Source organism: Protopterus annectens, chromosome 2.part1 (genome assembly GCF_019279795.1).
Source record: "Protopterus annectens isolate FY-2018-M chromosome 2.part1, PAN1.0, whole genome shotgun sequence".
Classification (NCBI taxonomy): domain Eukaryota; kingdom Metazoa; phylum Chordata; order Ceratodontiformes; family Protopteridae; genus Protopterus; species Protopterus annectens.
Window position 1 is genome coordinate 1,742,973,004 of NC_056729.1, and position 21,075 is coordinate 1,742,994,078.

General features: G+C 38.6%; 1 protein-coding gene across 4 annotated transcripts in view; it reads right to left on the reverse strand.

The window, feature by feature from the left end:
• Positions 1–21,075, reverse strand: part of ACAP3 (ArfGAP with coiled-coil, ankyrin repeat and PH domains 3) — a 1,969,869-nt gene that overhangs the window by 416,361 nt on the left and 1,532,433 nt on the right. For all 4 annotated transcript variants that reach the window (XM_044063200.1, XM_044063202.1, XM_044063201.1 and 1 more), the window contains exon 7: positions 3,235–3,279. In XM_044063200.1, the coding sequence (XP_043919135.1) occupies positions 3,235–3,279 (45 nt within the window). The remainder of the gene's footprint in view (positions 1–3,234; positions 3,280–21,075) is intronic.

Consider the following 21,075-nt stretch of genomic DNA (forward strand, 5'->3'; position numbering starts at 1 on the left):
GGAGGAGCTCCCTAGTCAGCCTCAGTAAGAAGCTGAGATCCCTTATTAGATCCTCCAAAGCTAGCTATGAAAACAAAATCGCCACTAATTCTAAGGACAACCACAAAGCATTCTATAGCTATGTCAAGAATCTCGATGGCAACACCCAGATCTGTTCTGAGTTACAGCACAACGGCACAAAAATTACAGAACCAACTGATATTGTCAACATCCTGGCAGATAGGTTCAGTACTAACTTTACCCCCACCTCACCCCCTAAAGGGCCCATATCTACACAGGAAGAATACAGAGTCCCTGTAATCACAACTACACAGGTAAAAGCTGCACTCTCTAAAGCCAAAAACACAGCATCCATGGGACCGGACAACATCCCAGGCTGCGTTTTACACAAACTTCAGAATGAACTGGCTCCCCCTTAAGCACCATGTTCAATAATAGCCTCACATCAGGCTTTGTGCCCACTGAATGGCACACAGCAACAGTTATCCCACTCCACAAAGGGGGAGCCACCACTGATCCCAGGAACTTTCGACCTATTAGCCTGATGAGCCTGGTCTGCAAGGTCATGGAACATATCATCATGGAACTCATTAACAAAGTCATTGGTAACCACCAAACTCTGAATCCCACCCAGTTCGGGTTTGTGAAAGGCAAATCAGGCCTCCTGAACCTGATCAACTTATTTAAGGCAGTCACCAAAGCCGTAGATGAGGGTAAGGTGGTTCACACAGCCTATCTTGACCTCACCAAGGCTTTTGACACCATCCCCCATTCTGGAATTATAGCTAAACTCACTAAAAAAGGTATAAATCCCTACATCACAAGATGGGTTGCCAACTTGCTCACTGACAGAACCCACACTGTAAAAGTTGCAGATTCCAAATCTGACCTGAAAGCAGTGACAAGTGGAGTACCACAGGGTTCCGTCCTGGGACCTCTCCTGTTTGGTATCTACTTCTCTGAAGTACAGGCTAACACAGAAGGCCTCTGGCTAATGAAGTTCACATATGACTGCAAACTAGAAGCCATAGTCAAGTCCCCAAATGATGTGGACATCCTACAGAAGGGCCTCACTGAGACAGATGCCTGGTGTCAGAGCCATGGCCTCAAGCTCAATGCCAAAAAATGCAGTGTCATCCCCTTTGGTAAAAACTCTGTACCCATGAACTACCACATAGGTAGCAATCTACTTAACACCCAATGTGTGATAAGAGACCTTGGGACCCAGGTGGGCAGTAGTCTTTCTTTTGATAGTCACATCGCCACAGTAGTCAGGAAGTCCTCCTACGTGGCACACCTCATCATAAAAGGGTTCTCATCCAGGAAAAAAAGAGGTCATTGTTCCTCTCTACTCGACACTCATTAGACCCATTATAGAGTACAATGCCCCTTTTGGAATGTACCTCACAAGACATCTGCAGCAGCTGGAAAGTCCACAGAAGTACCTCACAAAGAGGATTACTGGCCTCAAACAAATGCCCTACACTGACCGTCTCAAAAAACTCCAGCTTTACTCCGTAGCATATCACCTACTCCGAGGTGATCTCTGCCTAACATATAAAGCTATGTCAAACCGAGAGCTGTTGGACAAGCTACACCTAAAGAAATCCCAATCCCTCCGAGCTACACGCTCTAGGGACCTAAACCTTGTCACCACAATAAACAGGACATGCTGGAGGGATAGATTCCTGTCCCAGAGACTTCCCATACTTTGGAACAGGCTACCCATCTATGTCAAGCAAAGTTCTTCATTAGCACTCTTCAAGAAAAATCTTGATGAGTGGATGGGAAATAGGAAATACACCCCAGGGATCACTTCTGTGTCTCTGCATGACAGTGGCACAGGAAAATAACTTTCTTGGGTGGCGTAAGCCAGGGAACCTTGTTGGCTAGGCTTACATAGGCCTTTGGGCCGATAGCCTAGAACCTACCTATGAACCTATGACAGAAACTTTTAAGTGACTCAAAGGAATACACAGAGACCAACAGGATACCATCTTTCAAAATGAAACTGAAACAGAAACAAAAGGATGCAGTTTGAAAATGAAAAGTGGATTGCTCAGAGCAAGCTCATTTCATGTAGAGAGTTAAAACACTGACTGTGGTCCAGGTGATCTGAATTTGGTTAGCAGGTTGGATGTCTCCTTGAGCTGGTGTAGGGAGGAGTGGAGGACCAGGTCGCTCCAATGTCACAGTCCCTTGTAGGATGAGGTGGGAAAGCAAAGTTTGACTGAGGATTAGATGATAGGCCACCAGGCTATGAACTGGGTAGCTCTTAAGTATACTGGCAGCACACAGTTACTTCTGCAGGGAAGAAGGCTAGTTGTCTTCCACTTTGATGCAGGGTTAGGTCAAACTAAATCATAATGTCATTTACTGGGATGCCAGCAAGGAAACAAACAAAGGATAAGACCGCCTGTATAATGCCCTACAACTCTCACTGGGGAACATGCATTATGGGGAAGCAAATGCATATGACCGAAAGGGGAAGGTTTGAGGTTCAGCAGACACATTGGCAAAAAACATTTTAGAAAAATAAGTAGATAGCTTAGTGGAGTTACAAGGAAGTATTATTTCACAGGAAGGGCGGTGGATGATTGCAATAGCCTTTTCAGAGAAAAAAATAATTCTAAAACAGTAATGGAATTTAAGAGCACATGAGATAATCATAAAAAAAATAAATAAATAAAAAAAACAAAAAGAAGAACAAAAAAAGTAACTGGATAAGTAGGATCTGTAGCTTGTGTATTTGATGGGCAATGGGCAGAGCAAGTAGCTAAACTTTTTTGTCTAAGATACAAACCAATATATCTCTGCGTGCTTTTGAAAACGATGTCTCTCTGCAACACTATGTCTGAGGTTTACTAACTGGTCAGGCCTCCTGAATTTCCGCTGACACTGTATAATTAGTTCTATTTATACCCTTAATTATGGTCAGTCTGCAGATGTTCAATCCAAACTAAACAGATTAAGGATAGAACAGTGTATACACCACACACACACACACACACACACACACACACACACACACACACACACACACACACACACACACACACACACACACACAATGTATTAATGAATGTCAAATTAAGTACTGATAATAGGAATGTCTCATCTGAAGAAATGCAAATTCAAATGCATATTGCTGGAAATAAAACTTAATGCATAATGCTGTTAACAGTATGAAATTGGAATTTAAAAATAGAAGCTAGAGAGGAACTCAGTTCTTACCGCATCTAATATTTCAAATTTCTTCTTTGCTTGAAGAACGTTAATCTGGAAAAGGAAAAATGAAAAAAACATGAGTCATTCTGCAAAACTGGAGATTTAAGAAGCTGTATGACAGTTAACCCTTTCAGATTATTTAACGTCTGCTTAAGCTATCTAACAAAATATAAAACTAGAAGAAAATTTAAATATTAAGGAGAGATTAGAATCAAGCAAAATTTAAAATAAGGTGAAAGTTAAAAAGTTTAGGAAATTTAAATGTTGTTAACTGTACAGCAGTTCTTAGTGTGTCAGTATCCCACGTTTGATGAAGCATGCAAAAAAAAAGGGAATTAAACAGGCTGAACCATGAGTTAAACACTGTTTGACTACAGATGTAATATTCATAAGTAAAATTTCATAAAAGCCACACTCTTGATCCAACGAAGCAAGTCAGGAAGTAACTGCGCAGGCAGTTATTGTTGGTGAGTGACTTGTAATGAACAACACTGAGTCTGACAGTACAACCATCTTCAACATTCTCATAACCAGTTTTATCCAGTTCAAGGATACAGGGATCTGGGACCTATCCAGAGAACCAAAGGAAGTAATACATACAAGAACACTCCTGGTTCACACATAGTTTCCTGGCTTGAAGTCTAGGAGACCATTAAGTAGCCTAGCCCAAATTCCTTATTAACCTACAACATCATTTGGTTAAGTCACTTGCTCAAAGTCACACAGTATGAAATTGAAACTGAGGGGAATCATACATACATATACATATAAACACACACACACGCACACGCACACGCACACGCACACACACACACACACACACACATATATATATCCATGCGTGAGTAGGTGTATCTATGTGTGTGTGTATATATATATATATATATATATATATATATATATATATATATATATATATATATACATACAGGTTTATATAGGTACATATTAGGCTAATAACCACAAAGCCCTTTTTAAGCCTAGCCATGCATCCCAAATTTATCCAACAAACTTGGTGTCTTAGAGATTATTTTTAGGGATATGTGTAAGCTAGGGTATCCATGATTAAACAGTTACAGGTTGCCTCTATCCACTGAAGACAGAGGTGACAAACCAGGGATGAAGTTCTGATTTCCCATCCATTGGTCCAGATTATGCTAGAAGAAGGTCAAGGAAGAACTCAGTTTCACATACATGATAAATCTGTTCCAGAGAAGGGGTATTCTCTGACTCAAAGACCTGTCCCTCCAACATGTCCTCTCTACTTCAAAAGCAAGGTTTAAGTCCCTTAATTGGGTAATTCTGATGCTGTTTGTTTTGTGAATATGTAAGACAGCCATAAAAGTGGTATCCTGTGATGCCTTGTATACCAGACATAGACCACTCCTCAAGAGACTCTAGGAGACAGACTGAAGGGATAGGGCTTTGACACGATATGCACAGGACATGTTGTCAAAGCCCTGTATTGTCTGTGGGTGTTTCAGGTGTTGCATGTGCCTGGCCGGGTATATACTGAGGGGGGGGGGGGGCACTGTACTCAATGATTGGTCTGATAGGAGCTGAGTATAGTGGAGTAACGACTTCCTCGGACCTAGATGCCATACCCTTGCTTATAAGCTACTTAAGCATACTTGTTTTTTGTGTTAAAATGCTATGTTCATGCAAGAAATATTTAAGAATCATGTAAAGAATCTCATGTACACTTAATGCAATTACAACTGTGCATCACATGTAACTTAAATGTGGAGCCTTTCTCCCTGGGCCTCCACCCAATATGGGTTTTACCCATTCGAACAAACAAAAATAAATTATAATAAATAAATAAGTTTAGCTGCCCAGAAAAATGTCCTTACTACTTCACACACATGTTGGTTGAAAGGTTGCTGTCTACATATATCCTCAAATCCTTGACTACTGGGTCTATTCTTAGGGGTGTGTTATCAATGAAGGTGTTTTATCAGGTAGCCAACTTCTCAAAGGGTACTATTATGCATTTCTTGGCACTGAGTTGTAAACCCTGTCTAGGCACCAGTTACTTGTCTGCATTAACCTTTCTTGGAGGATATTAGTGTCTTGAGGGGGATTCTATGACCATTCCTAGTTTGCAATCATCTGCAAACTTGGTCAGCCAGAGGCGCTTCACATTGGCTTTGACTTCAGAAAAGTAGATGCCAAAAAGGAAAGGATCCAGCACTGAGCCCAGAAAGACTCCTTTAGTCACTATCCTCTTTGTGGAGATAGACTCCACTATTCTAACTTCCTGGATCCTATCTGAGAGCCAGCTGGCAATCCAGCATGTAACATGGGAGTTTATGCCTAATTCCATGAGTTTATTTACAATGTCTGAGTGGGGTATTGTATCAAATGCCTTGGCCAAGTCAAGGTAGGCAGTATGCAGTGTTTTGCCCTCACTCATTGCCTTCTCAAAGAAGTCTACCAGACTGAGTAGGCATGATCTGCCCTTGATGAAATCAAACTGGGTTGGACCCAGTGTCTGGAGGTTTCCAATGTCATTATTGATCATTTCCATGATAATTCTTTCCACTGCTTAGCATACGGGACTAGTGAGACTAATGGGTCTGTAGTTTCTGAGGTCCATAGAAGGCACACTCTTATGCAGAGGAATGAAAAATGTGCACCAGAATGTGACCACCACAGGAAGAGGCTAATTAATAGCTCAGAGCCTTAATCCTCTGTTCTAACTGCCAGACTAATACATGACACCATGCATAAAAATTGAGACATCAAACTTCAGAACCAAAGACAAGCAAAAGCTACATCACTGAGACTTTCCCTTGGATGGGATAGCAATTCATCAAGAAACACACTCACACATGGGACAATTTTTTAGCACTGAGAAATAATTTACCCCAATGTCTTTGGGATATGGGGGGAGGGGGGGGGGTTGAACAGAGAACTTGACAAAAACACACACACACACACACACACACACCAGCTTGGAACCATTCAAACTACGGAACAAAGTAAAGTGAAGTTACAGTATTAACTAAGGCAACACTGTACTGCCATGTAACAAACATGAATTATTTACTTCAGAACAACTGTTTTGAGGATACAGAACTATTGGACATCAGAAGGCCAGACCAGACTTGGCAGTACTGTTAAATGGGAATGTTGGTTTCTTGTCCAGATCCATTCTTGTATACAGGAAGAGACTGGCTCTATGGCTTGTACAAGCACTATGTGCCAAAATGAAGCAGCATCAGCTAATGGCACAGAATGAATGGCTCATAGGTTAGTATTAAGCTAACTGCCCTTGCGAGCCATTTTAAACCTAGCCAATTATCCCTTGTGAGACTCAAACCCAGCACCTTGTGTTTGTAAGGCAAATACCTTAGCCATTAAGCCACCCTCCCAAGACAACAACTGGCAACAAAACTGCATCATGCAACACAGTAGCACCTGTTATGCATACTTACACTGCAGTGCAGCAGCAAAGACAAACCAAAGCAGTTTAGCCTTTCCTTCTGGAACACCAGCATCTGCAGCATTCTAAGCACCTGTTGCATTCCGATCCTTATTTTGTATCAGGCACTGGCATAGGAAGTTAAGGCTCTAATGTACCAAATAGCTTAACCCCAAAGGTGTTAAGTTGGTTTTCCTTTGCTTCCACTTGCAAACTGTGATTGAGCAAATCAGTTAATAAGTGATCCCATTTGCTTCTAAACAAAGACAGCCGTGTACCCAGGGAATTACCCAGTCAGCAAATGGAACAACTAAATAACTCCTTTAACAGAGGGATACACAACCCTCTTGTTTAAAAAAAACCAAACATGACTGCACTGCTATTTACCTTGCAAAGCTTGTGGACTACCGTATGAATGGCTGTGACTCACAATATGTTAAAGCCACTAAAAGAAATGATGACGTTGCAGATAATTTCATATTTTTTTTAAGGAAATGGGAGATATAAAAGTGAAGTAACCCATGTGACCAACATAATGTCATTTATATCGGACAAATAATGCAACATAAAAAATGTCTATTTGTGAACTTATTTTGCATATTCTAAGAATTAAGGTTTTGTAAGCAAATGCAATCCATGAAAGGATAAAAATTAGGAATGACACATAAAAAGATAATATAAGACAACATAGAAAACACACAATAAATACATCTAACTAAGAAGAATAAATCTTAATTATCTTCCTTTATGCTTTGACAGCAGTATAGAAGAGAGCTATTAACTGATTTCCAAGTGTATCAGGTGTTGTTTCAAGATGTGTATGCAAAAAGCAGCAACAAGAATTCAGATGCACATCCATTAAAATCTGCAGGTAATCACTCTGACTTAAGTAGTAACACTAGCCTGCAAACCTCTCAAATAGTTTATAACATTAAGAGGGTGTTCATCAGATCTGGGTTCATTTCTCACAGGAATCACAGCTGTGTTAGTCTAATCTCCATTTACTCCTGCAGAACAACTGACTGGAAGTGTTGCAGTTTTTTTCAAATGATTAAACATTGTTTGAAAAAAATATTTACTAATCATTACTTGTCACCTCACAGCAAAAAGTTCTCTGGTTCGATTCTCAGCTGGCATGCCTTCTGTGCGGAGAATGCATGCCCTCCCTGTGGTCACGTGGGTTTCCTCTGGGTGCTCCAGTTTTCTCCCACATTCCAAACAAATGCAGTACATGAATTGAACACTCTAAATTGGTCGTAGGTGAGAGTGTGTGTACAAGTGAGTCATATGAATGGACTACCATGGCAGGGCTAGCCACCATGCAGCCTCGAGATGATTGTCACTTCTGAAGTGACACCCCAACCCCATGTACAAAAATGGGGAAAGAGGATGAGGATGGATGGATGGACTTTACTGCAAAATTGTACAAATATGGGTGTAAAGATATGTCGTATAATTTAAGGTTAGATAGTTTGGGGCTTTAAGTTCCTTTGGGGAAAATTGTGTTTGGCCTATCATGGGTTATGTAATGAAAAATATTTTATTACTGGATGGGACCTAGAAAACATCAATTTATCATGGAGACTGCAATCTGAATGGCCAACTGGCCATACACAGGTGACAATGAATTATTGAACTATGTTACTTTGCAATCAAATTACCACTGTTATCTGGTTAACGCAAGAGATGGCTTCATCAACCCTTTTAGAACCAATATAGTCAGCAAGGGTAAGTTTACTGAAAAACCAAACAAACAAACAAAAAACCTGCTTAAAATAATTCACAGAGACAATGAAGATAAACATGTAAAACTGGGTCCTGGCCATGAATGAGCAGCAAACAGAACAGCATGTAAGGCATAACTGCATGATAAACAGAGGGGAGCTTGCTGTGTGAGATTCAGAGACACATCCTGGTCATGCAAGACTGTGAAATACCTTAGGCACATGGTATTCAAATGACTGTACACTGAGACAGAAATGAGCAACATTATGATAGAGGCCAGAGGGGAATACAAATAAGATAAAACAACATGGCGAGTGACTCAGATGTATATAAAAAGGTACCACATAAAAAGGTACCACAATTGCCACTGCTCCTCTACAACATATAAACCTTGTGAATTAAAACAGAAACCACACTAGACTTTTTATGTACAGCTGCAGAATTACCAGAAATGTATGTGTTTGAGGCTGTCTGCTCAGCCAATAACCCTGAAAGTGCACATTATCACCCAATGCCCTAAATCATCTAACTCTGCCTAAGATTCCATCTTTTCCATGACAGAATAATAATGGACCACTATCCTGTGGACAAAGCTACCATATAGGATCTGGTACATGCATCCTGCCTCACATGCAAGCTCGTGGCACGTGTTGAATACTCATTCCTGTGGACACCGAAGTATGCGCAGCATTGACGATCGTTGCTACAGGAAACTACCTGTCACCAAGTGGTTAACACAATGAGTGTATCGTCAACATCTGCCTCATGGATAGTACATTTATTATTCTGTGTCACGCTGCAGCACATGGAGAGCATATGTGGTTTCTACGTACACAGGGGAAAGGAACAGCACCATGTGGGTTTTCTAGGACACAAACTTGGCACTACCAAATGGGCCCACATCACCATCAAGGTGTTGCCATGGTCTGAGAGACAACAGTATTTCAACCATAAGGGATTTCATTACATTAACTATGATGTGATCAGCAGTGTACAGAATATAATAAACAGGCTGTCAGTGTGTCACTAGGCAGCGCCCGCAGTTCCCAAATCTGGCACATGTGCAGCAACTCATATCAGAGATTCATGCAAGATTTCCCTCAGGGATGTTTTACTGGCAATGCTGAATATGTCCTGCAGCCATGACTAATGACAAGCATATGAAACCCACGGACCATGGCGAAGAATGTATATAACTCAACTCTTTCACAGAACTGCACCATCATCAAATGTATGCACAGACTGATGAAGGCCCAGATGCCTCCAGTGCAGTATGACCCATAAAGCTGCAGCAAGATATTGACCATATGTGCAGTGCTGCACAACATCTTGGCATGCAGTCATATACAGCTAGATATCAACAATGGAAAACAGGGGAAGAGTGGGTTAGAGGGGAAAGGAAGAAAGTCTGGGTGAAAATATACAGTTGACAGCTTACAGCATCCCTTGGCCTAACTATTCAGGCATATTGCCATAGGCTTGATAGCATGACCTGACTACAAAACTACAAAATTAGTCAATGGCCCTAGGTGAATTTTTTAATGAACAGAAAGTGGTATCTAGTGCATACCTGCTGACATTGGCACACTACAATGACCTCCACTGATACTACTGTCACTACTAAGCAGTGACTGAGGTGGCATTTTGGTCTGTGCTTTGTATGTTTTATTTACTTAGTGCAGCACGTCTGGGCAAAAGCCAAAGCCAGTCTGTTGAAAATCAGAAATCAATGTGGTATAAAGTTCTTTTATACTGTAGAAAAGAGTATGTGTCCTTTATGTGTATATAAAAATAACTCTTATTTACAAAATATTTATATATATATATATATATATATATATATATATATATATATAGGTCTACCTGATAACACCGACATGCCAAAACATCGACAATGAAATAACCGACACGACAAAACCGAACGTTCAAAAACACGAAACTCCACATGCCCAACAAACCACAATCCCGACAATCAACAAAACAAATAACTTTCCCGAAAAACACACACACAACACAAGCACACCAAAAACCTTACAAACCTACACTAAACCTTACATACACAACTATATATGCACTAACCTTAACCCAAACCCTAACCCTAAGGTCCGTCACTATCGCACACTTACCTCACCCGCACTCTACCCTAGTGTCCATCACTATCGCACACTTACCTCACCCGCACCCTAACCCTAACTCACTTAATCCACCCCTAACCCTTAAGTCTGTCACTATCGCACACTTACCTCACCCGCACCCTACTCTAACATCCGTCACTATCACACGCTTACTTTACCCACACCCTGATCCTAACGTCCATCCCTATTGCACACTTACCTTAACATGTTGGTGTTCTCAGCATCGGGATTCTCAACTGTCGGTCAACTCTGTTGTCGATCTTCCAGTGTCGGTTATCTCGCTGTCGGTCATTTGCAGTTTTTGTTAATTCAGGTAGACCCATAAATATATATATATATATATATATATATATATATATATATAAATATACAAATCTGTTTACACATGTTCATAATTTCCTTTACAATCATGCTAAATTTTCATCCCTATTAGACCTCCACTCTTTTTTCCATAGCCACCATCTAATTTTAATTAACATTGTTGCTAAAATCCACTTACCATTAAACATAATTTCATTTATTCTTTCATTCTATGTAAACTATATAAAATAAAATAACTTTTTATCTACTCTTTTAGCATATTCTTTCCTTCTATTCTTATAATATCCACATTTAATGATATCCATGTTTACTTTATCCACTTTATTTATATCTTCAAAAAACTCTTCTTTACATAATTTCTGCATAACTTTTTTGCTGTTTTACATTTTAAAAACACATGTTCATTAGTTTCTTCTTCTTGACAATGTAAACATATTCTATCACCTTTCTTTTTATATGGCATATTTCCTTTTTACTGGCAATTTATCTATTACCAGTCACCACAACAAAAAAACTTTAACATTCTACTTTTTGATTGCACCATTTGCTTCTTATTTTTATATCTTTAATATTTTCATCTGTTGGATTTTACTATGGTTTTACATAGTGATGTTTTATCATTACAATCTTATACAATACTTTTCTTTTTCTAAATAATCAATTTGTATTTTCTGCATAAACATTTTGTGGGGTGAAGTTTTCACTGAATCTGTCAGCCAACAAGTTGGCTATATCTATGGCATTTGTAAATGTGGTGTACTTGACCACCAGTTCTGAGCAGATCTGGGTGCTTCCTTTGAGACCGTGAATGTATGTGAAGAAGGCCTCATACCTGTCTCTAGTAGAGGTGACCAATTTGGACTCAAAGTTTGCTTTGGAGGATTTCATTAGTGCTCTCACTTGCTTGTTCAGGCTAAGGAGAGATTGTTCCAAATGGGAACCTGCTCCTTCTTGGTCCTGGACAGCAATCCTTTTCTTTTGTTATAGTTTATTTATTGCGTATGCCCACCAGACAGATTTACTCTTTCTTGCAGAGCATGATTTCATCCTGGCAGGTATCCCTGATTCACTGCCTCTATATAAATGCTTGTATAGTACTTTGGTGTAGATTTGGATATTGGTGCCAGTTCCTATAGAGGGGGCTGTGAAGCTGTTTATACCATCACTCAGGAGGTTGTAATTAGCTTTGGAGACGTTTTTTTTTTACCCAAGCTGGGGGGGGGGGAGATAGTGGCTTCTAAAGTAACCGTTTTATGGTCAGATCTTACTAGGGGTGATGGTACTGTAGGGGTGCTGCAGTGGTTTCTCATGTTGGTTAATACTAAGTTTAAGATATTATCACCTCTTGTGAGGGTATCAACTAGCTGTTCCAAGGTGTTTGCATTGACAAAATCGAGGAATCTCTGGGCATTTGTGTTCTGGCATGAGTAGTTCTTCCAATCTATGTTTGAGTAGTTAAGGCCCAGGATCAGGTTAAAGAGTTGAATCTTGATAGATTTGAAGAGGTCCAGATAGATAGACACATTTGGGGGCCTGTAAATAGCTATGATTTGTATAGGGGTGTTGTCAGTGGTTAACTGCGCCTGGAGTGTCTCCTGTGCGTCATACATTTTGACCAGCCTGGAGGTGTGTGTGTCTTCAATATATATTGAAACTCCACCTCCTTTGGGTTTGCTGCCGACAGTTTGGGGTCTGAATGAATGATAGGATGAGTAACCTGGTAAGGCTGGAGTGGTCTCCGCAGCTTTGAACTAGGTTTCTGTGACTGAGCAGATGTTAGCATCTTCCAGGGTTAAGAATGCTTGCAATGATTGCAGTTTCATGTTTAGACTCCTAGCGTTAACAGCATGACCTTTAATTTGTGTTTTGTTGAATTTTTTATGTTGGTAGTTTTGACCTCTTTTAGTAGTTTTGAACTCATTTAAATAAATCTTGTTTTCTAATTCTTTATTCTCTTTTTCTGTTAATTTTTTTTTACTTTCCATGTTTTTTCACTACCTTTTTTTCTTTAAACATTTCTTGCACATACTGTACTACACTATTCATAATAGTTTCCTGAGTTCTTTCTAGTTCTCCTTTTACATTTTTTATTTCTCTCATTACACCACCATCTTCCTTTGCTAATATGCTTAAGTAACTCAATACTTCTCTTGTTTTGTAAAAAAATATTTTTTCTTATATAAGAATTCTTGTATTTTTTCTTGATTTATTTCCTATAATTCTTTTTTCTGTGTCAAAGTACTTTTTATCATTATGTTCAAAATCTTCCAGCCCATCACTGTTTGTTCTTTTACATTTTTCTTTCTCTACTTTTCTCATATCATATTGCCACTGTAAAAAAACTTTTTTTATATTTTTCCTTAAATATCATCCACCATTCAGACCATTTTTTATAAAATGCTCTTACACTAATATGATCTTTCCATAACTATATTACTAATCTCTTTCCATCTTCATTCGATGTTTTCTCGTTTACCCTTTTTATTCCTGTGCCTATTTTTATATAATCTTTGTTTTTTATCTCTAGCCATTTTGTAAGATGATTAGAAAATCCTGTTCCAACTACCTCCCCTTCTCTTATAACTAAAACTTTGAGACAATAAAACAATTTATTTCAGTTCTATACATTCCCCTTTTGTAAGTCCATGAATTTTTGTCCCAAAGTTTTAACTTACCACATCTTATATAATTTCCTTTCTTTTTAAGCTTGCTTCTTAAATCACTGTTAAAGTCTACTGTTATTGTAATATTCATATTTATCACTACATAGTCTAAAAGCTGATGAAATAAATGTTCCCTTTCTTAACAGTTAGTATAAGCATATAATGTTATAATTTTATATACTTGTTCTTCCCATTTTAAATCTACAATGGTTAATCTTCCCATTTTAAATCTACAATGGTTAATCTCCCCATTTTTGCTAAAGTTATATCGAATACCTTTACTGTACTACTACAAAATGCAGCTATTCCAGAACATCTCTCATTTTCCAAATTCCAAATTATCTTTCCTCCCCATAGTTTCTCTGTAATCTTTCTTTATTTGTTAAAAATCTTGTGTCTTCTAATACAATTACATCTACATTGCATGTACTGCACCACTGCAAAATTGTACACGAATCATCTTTTTTGTTTCGCTGTTAAACGCTTTTATCACATAAAGATTCCATGGGTTACAGTCTTTGTTTTTTCATATTCTCCAAGAAAATGTTCCATTGAAAAAACAATCTCAAATATAATGTCACAACATGTCTCTGTTAATATGACTGCTCTTACCTGTTGTGCTTTTACACCCAAAGGGGCTATTAAATTGCCCCGCACTTCATACCTGCCCATTTCTTTGTTTTCTTTACTTTGAATCCTTCCTACGTACTTCCATTTTCCTTTCCTACGACTCCCCTTTTGCCATATTTTACTTTCTCTGCATGTTTCCTTTTCCATCTCACTACTATTCTTCAGGATTGTCTCTGTACCCTCCTTTTCTATTTTCTCCATAATGTCCCCCCAGAAAACATCTCTTTCATTTTCTGGCTCACTCTACACCACCATTTCTTTAAGTAAATCATCCACAACCCTCCTGACTGGAGGGTTGTAATTATAGGGTCTATATTAGAACACCAAACATTTGAAATGTCAAGTGTTCTAATACTGACCCGTTTTCAGCGAACGCTAAAAATATCGAAGTAACAGGAAACAGAATTCTTTCCTAGGGAAAGAATTTGGTTGTCCGTTTGTGTTGCTTCGGTATTTTCAGCGCTCTGGTGGAAAGTTACGGGTCGGGTTCAGGTAAGTGTGCAATTGTGTGGACGTGTGGGTTAGGGCCGGTTAGGTGAGTTAGGGTTAGGGCGCGGATCAGGTAAGTGTGCGATTGTGTGGACATGTGGGTTAGGGCGGGTTAGATGAGTTAGGGTTAGGGTGTGGGTGAGGTGACTGAGTGATAGTGATGGACCTTAGGGTTAGGGTTTGGGTTAAGGTAAGTGGATAGTTAGTGGTGTACGTATAGTTTAGTGTAGGGTTAGGTGTAAGAGTTTAGGTGTATGTGTGTCGATTGCTGTTTGTTTGGTGTGCTTGTGTTGTGTGTATGTGTTTTGGAACAGCGACTTTCTTCCCTAGGAAAAAATTTGCTGTTCCAGATATTCGTGTTTTGTATTTTCGATTGCTAGGGTTTGATATTAGAACACTCGACATTTTCAATGTTTGGTGTTCTAATATAGACTCTAATTATACACCCATCATTTGCTGACTCATTTCCATCAAACATTTCTCTGAAACATTTCCTCAGAATCCTATACACATTCTTCTGTCTCGATATTTGCTTTCTCCTTCATTTCTTTCACTACTCCAGCATAGTCTCCTTCTCTTTCCATTTCCCTCCCTGTTTTGCCAGGCCACCTCTGTGCCTGGAACAGATACAGGAAGTGTTCCTCCAAAATGGTTCTCCCTCTCAACAATGACAACTAGGGGAGGTTCCTGGGTACCCTAACCAAATTTCAACTTGTCAATATGAATACTACCTCGGGTCTCCACTGAAAAGGGGCTACTAGCATAGTGGGACAAATCCAGTAAACTTAGATATTTTGGTGACTTTTTCACATGCTGTACTTTAGTCATAAGTCTCCAATGCAGCAGTATGGCAAAGCAAGAATGCAAAGCGAGGTACTTGAGTGTTATAGAATAATGTCAAAACTGATAAATTGGTGCATTTTTTAGGATGTAGTTCATCTGAGGACTCCGACAAAGTCAGTAAAAGGGTTTTTGTGGGTTTTAAAACTGCCTTTGTAAACCAGTTTCATGCTAATGGTCGAACAGGCCTGGTATGTTGCACTTTCCCATCTTGAGCAAACCAGACCTTGACCCTTCAATCTACAACCCTAATTAGCTGCTATACAGTCTTATAACTACAGACTATCTAAGTTTATTTCATTTTTTGTCTTACATTTTTATTTGCTATGATATAGTAAAATTATGGACTGGATTTCTTTTTCAATCCACCCCCATTCCTGTACATCTACCTGCTGGCATGCTTTTTTAAGATGATTCTATGTATCTAAAGATACCAACTTTGCTTGCTTTGTCTTAATTTTTTTAAGCTTCTTGTTTGGTCTGTCTATGGTGTTACCATTTTAAAATAATGCACTGAGACTCTGTTTTTCCTATGTACTCTGCTGTGCTTCATCTAATCTTTCCTACTATAAAACTTTGTATTATGGATACCTGTTGAAATCCCAGGTAACTGTTACCCTCAGAAGACTGGGACTGGAAATAAGAATGCGGGTAATATACAGTAACACAAAGATGTCATCTTGAAATTGGGTGTGGAGCCTTTTATTATTCATTAAGTACACAGGCCAGGTGGTCTGCAGTATCTCTAATGACTAGCTTAAAAATCACATACAGTCCTAGCCAGTCTTCAATGTCAACAAGATGCTTATAGAACTTCTTGTTAGAAATAAAACCTTTTAATAGGTATGGGCTTTAATATTTTGCTTAAAAGATAACAAGGATATTCAGTGCTTGCACAATGCCCATACCGTATTTTGCCTTCTTTTAGTAATTTGTCACTGATGAGGATCAGAATGACTGCTAAGGAAAATACCTTTAAATCATGTAAAAACGTGATATGATTATGCAGAAGAAATTACTGTCTTAAAACTAACAGTCATTGCTAGAAGGAAATGTGTTGCCCAGAGTTAGGCACAGTGGGTGATGGTTTGTCTGTATAACACATTTTTACATATTTGCATGCAGATGATATGGCATTTTCCTGCAGATCTCCAGGATAATGCAATTAACTTTTGGACCTGAACAAAAAGTCCCAGAGGTACACTGTGTACTGACCACATATAAATATCCACGTAGCCAAGTGGTTAGAGTTACAGCCTTATGTGCAGTAGGTGCAGGGTTTGAATACATGGAAAGGAAATTAAACATTTCTTTTTGGCGTTGTAATCAAGGCCAAGTGGTTAAGTCGATGGACTCAAAATCCACAGGGGTTTCCCTGCACAGGGTCAAATCCTGTTGATTATGGTGTTGTGATCCCTTTTTAAGCACAACCTGGATAACTGGATGGGAAACAGAAAATACACCCCTGGGATTCCACCTGTGTCCCTGCTGGAGAGGAGCTTTGGGTGCTGACTCAGGGCCAATAGCCTAGTAACTTCCTATGACCCTACATATAAGAAAATGTATCCAAGTCTGTTACTGTTTCCAGTTTAGATTGATAATACTCAAAAGTATTTGCTGGCCACTGTAACAGGATAGCTACTGACATCAGAAATTATTATTATTGTTCAGTGGAAATCAAAATTCCAGAGTATGAGGAATAATTTATTATTATTTATTTATTGACATTTGTTGACTGGGAAAGTCCACTGGGTCAGGAGCCCATTTTCAGTGGAGGCCCGGGGAGAAAAGTTCCACAGTTACAAAATGTTAGACAGTTATTAATATACAAGAAACCAGTACAGAAACAGTACAAAGATTGAGATATGCAAATAGGTACTAACATATAAACATTCTAATTACAAAAAAATCTTATTTACATTTATTCAATCCACATGAGAGTAATCAGTGACCCTAGTATAGTTTATGCATATTTTAAAAATAGTAATATAGCGTCTTTTTCTGTTATTGGTCCTTGTCACATTCTTTTGCTCTCTGTCGCATCTTTGCTAGGATTTTTTAACCACTTATTGTTAAAGATCAGAAGCAATTGTTTAATTATTTCTTTTTGTTATAGTTATACCATGATATTGCAAAGTGGGATTTCTTATTCTAAAATGTGTGTTTTGTACTTTAGTTACTTCAATGAACCTATATTTGTTAAGTTTAATAAACTGGAGTTTCTGACACTGTGTGCTGTAGACCATAAACTTAGTTGTGCTATTAGCAGAACTTGTTGTCTAGAAATTCCCTATTAAATGCCAACAGCTGCTATCCTCCCCATATACTATGTAATATTCCCAAGTCTCAGTTTCTAATGACTAGAATAATTTATTCAGAAAATTATGAGTACCATAGGGGCTTCAGGAACTTGGAAATGAGGTTCAGGGCCAGGGGTATATTGGGGATAATATAAGGGGTTCAAACAGGATGGCTGATAATAGTAACAGGAATATCTTGTTACTCTACAAAAAAAATCTAAGAAGGGGAAAAGATGGGACATTTTTTGTGACTATGTATGCAGAAAATAGTAAGGCATTCTGCCGTCTAATAATAATGTGGAACAAATATTATCCCTTGATTGCAAGTTTTCTGTTAGGAGGGTAGGTCAGTTGAACAAACTTTAGGTTTTTGAACAAATTTTAGGGTCACAACATTAGGCAGAAAAACAATATATTACAGACTAATTTAACAACAGACGTACTTGTTGATTTTTAACTTTGTGGGAAATGTGGACTGTATGTCAAAAGTTAAGTCCTTTGAAACAATGAATGTCAAGTTAATGCCTTGGTCTAATACATGAGTAATTTACCTCGTTAAGTATTATTATTCTGCCTTTTATGTAGGCAAAACTTCATGGATGTGCTAAAACTGGATATTGGAACATCTTAGTGATATTAGATATAAGTAAACAAGCAATACCATAGTTTTAAATATCCTGGCTTTCAGTGAAACAATGTAATGTAAATTCACTTCCTGAATCTGATCATATCCCTGACATCCTTCTAAGGGGGATGTAGAGTTAAGCTCTAGAGCTTAACAGCCTTTTAAATGCAGCTACTGCCACATTCAACTCAAGCTATAGGGTCTATAACTAACAATGCCAATCCATAGGAGGCCATTGGCCTCCATGCGCTGGGACCCCCAACAGCATTACTGCCTCATGCCACAGTTATAAACAATTTAACCATCCTATCAACTGGAAGAACCTCCTAAGAAGTTGGCTCAGGGAGTTACAAAATGTGTAAGTTAAACATCACCCCCAAATAATACTAGCATTTTGTTAATCAGAATTTCTTCTGGTACCCAACCAAATAACTCAGTATGAAGCATTGCACATACTGACTATGTATATTCTACCCTACCAAATAGCAATAAATACCCTGGAGAAAATTCTATCTTGGATAATATGAAACACAAACAAATAAATTATTTAAGACGTTAATATTGACTGGCTAAACATAAACCCCGAAATAACTCCAACAAAATATCAACTAGTCATAAATCTATTTTGTCTTACCCAGTTTATATGTTAACCTGCATGGCCTGACAAAATCACTGGTAGAACGTGACATTCTGTGTTGATTTCAACAATGAATACTGACACACACTCTGACTCAATAAATGACCATCATCAAATGACCATCATCCAGCCTACATTATCCAGAAAAGCCACAAAACACTGAAAACCACCAATTACATGTAGGCAAGAGCAAAAAACTCCTTTAATGTCTCACCTTTCAACATGTTACTCAACCAGTTTAACTGGAAAATTTCTATCACTTGATGAAGCTGTCCATTACTGTAATCAGGCTTTCCTAAGTCTACTAATCTCTGTACCATGACATCCGCGGTGGTGCAGCGGTAGCATTGTTGCCTCACAGCAAAAGGTTCTCCTGTTCGATTCTCGACTGGAGTGCTGGGAGTGACTTCTGTGTGCAGTCTGCATGCCCTCCCCGCGGTTGGGTGGGCATTCAAAAGACATGCGTAAATGGGCGTGCCTTCGTTGAAGGTTGAACGTCGAGCTGGCACCTTGGCGTTCGTGAAAATCTACTGCCAATCATTAGCAGACCGGAGTTCCGCTGTGGCGACCCCTAACCGGGAAAAGCTAAAAGACAAACAAAAACAACAACAACTAATCTCTGTACCCTCCCCATAAAGAAGAAATTAGGCAATTATAGCTGCATCGTTGACAAAGGAAAACAAAAAGAAAAACAAAACATGGCACAAACTGATAATGCCTTGAAAACTTGGAAACAACAAACATCAATTATACAAATATCCAGAACTCTGGAAAAGAAAGTTAAAAAAGGTGTTAATAAAAGAGAAGAAGGAAAAAAACTTCCACAACTTGCAATCCTTCTCAATATATAACCCAAGGAGATTCTGGCAAGCAATCCACACCTTAATAAAAGCTGGTAAAATTTCACAACTTAAGCCCCTTCCATTAAGGTGGGAGGTTGCTATAATGGTTAAGGTATTTACCTTACAGACACAAGGTGCAGGACTTGATTTTTACGTGGGGTAATTGGCTAGACTTAAAATAGCCCACAAGGGCAGTTAGCCTAATACTAACCTATGAACATTTCTTAATAACATAGCTTCTAAATTCCATTCTCACTTTGTACATGCTAATGACTCTCTCCTTTATTCACCACAAAACTAACACTACTACTACAAATACACAAGTTCTCCCTATAACTGGTTCCCACAAGCCAGATCAAATCTTTGCTTAAGAAACTAAGCAAACACTCTGATTCCTGACAAAATCCTCCCATATTACCTTTGCCTCACTGCACAGTATATTCTGCCCATTAATTATCCTTATAAACAGATCAAGGAACCACATGTACCTACACCTTGCAGTCCTACGTAATATCCATTCATAAAGGTGGAGAGATTCCAACCTTACCAACTTTGGACCACTATCAGTCCTACCACTAATCTCCAAAATCCTTGAGAAATGCACTAACAAGCAAATCCTAAATCAATTATTAAACAAAAAATATAATATCACCTATTTAGCATGGTTTCCACCTTGGCCACAGCACTGATACAGCACTCCTATGTTTCTTAAACAGTCAACTCTGAAATAAGTGATAATAGGATCACTGCATCTATTATTATACGATTTATCCAAGGCTTTGATACTGTACCCCCGCACACGTATAACTAGACTAGCCAAACTGGGTATGGGTAATACCGCAGTAAAATCATTCAGAAGCTAACTTTTTCACAGGTCTGAATCTGCCAAATGAAATGGTTGTGTCATTCTCCACCCATATCTAACTGTAATTGTACCACAAGGATTTGTCCTAGGACTTCTCCTGTTCAACATATTCATAAATAATTTGAATAAAATACCATAGAATGCTACCATTACCCAGTACACAGACAGCTCAACAAATATGTGCATCTGAATGATTCCCTCAATCAACTTCAGATAAAAAACATTTCAAGCCTCAAAAAACTTGAACATCTATAAGCTTCTTCTCTCATACTCCGTGCTAAGAAAACTAAGCCAATGATCATCATGGCAACTAGTTGACCACTATTCAGCTTCAGCATAACATCCATA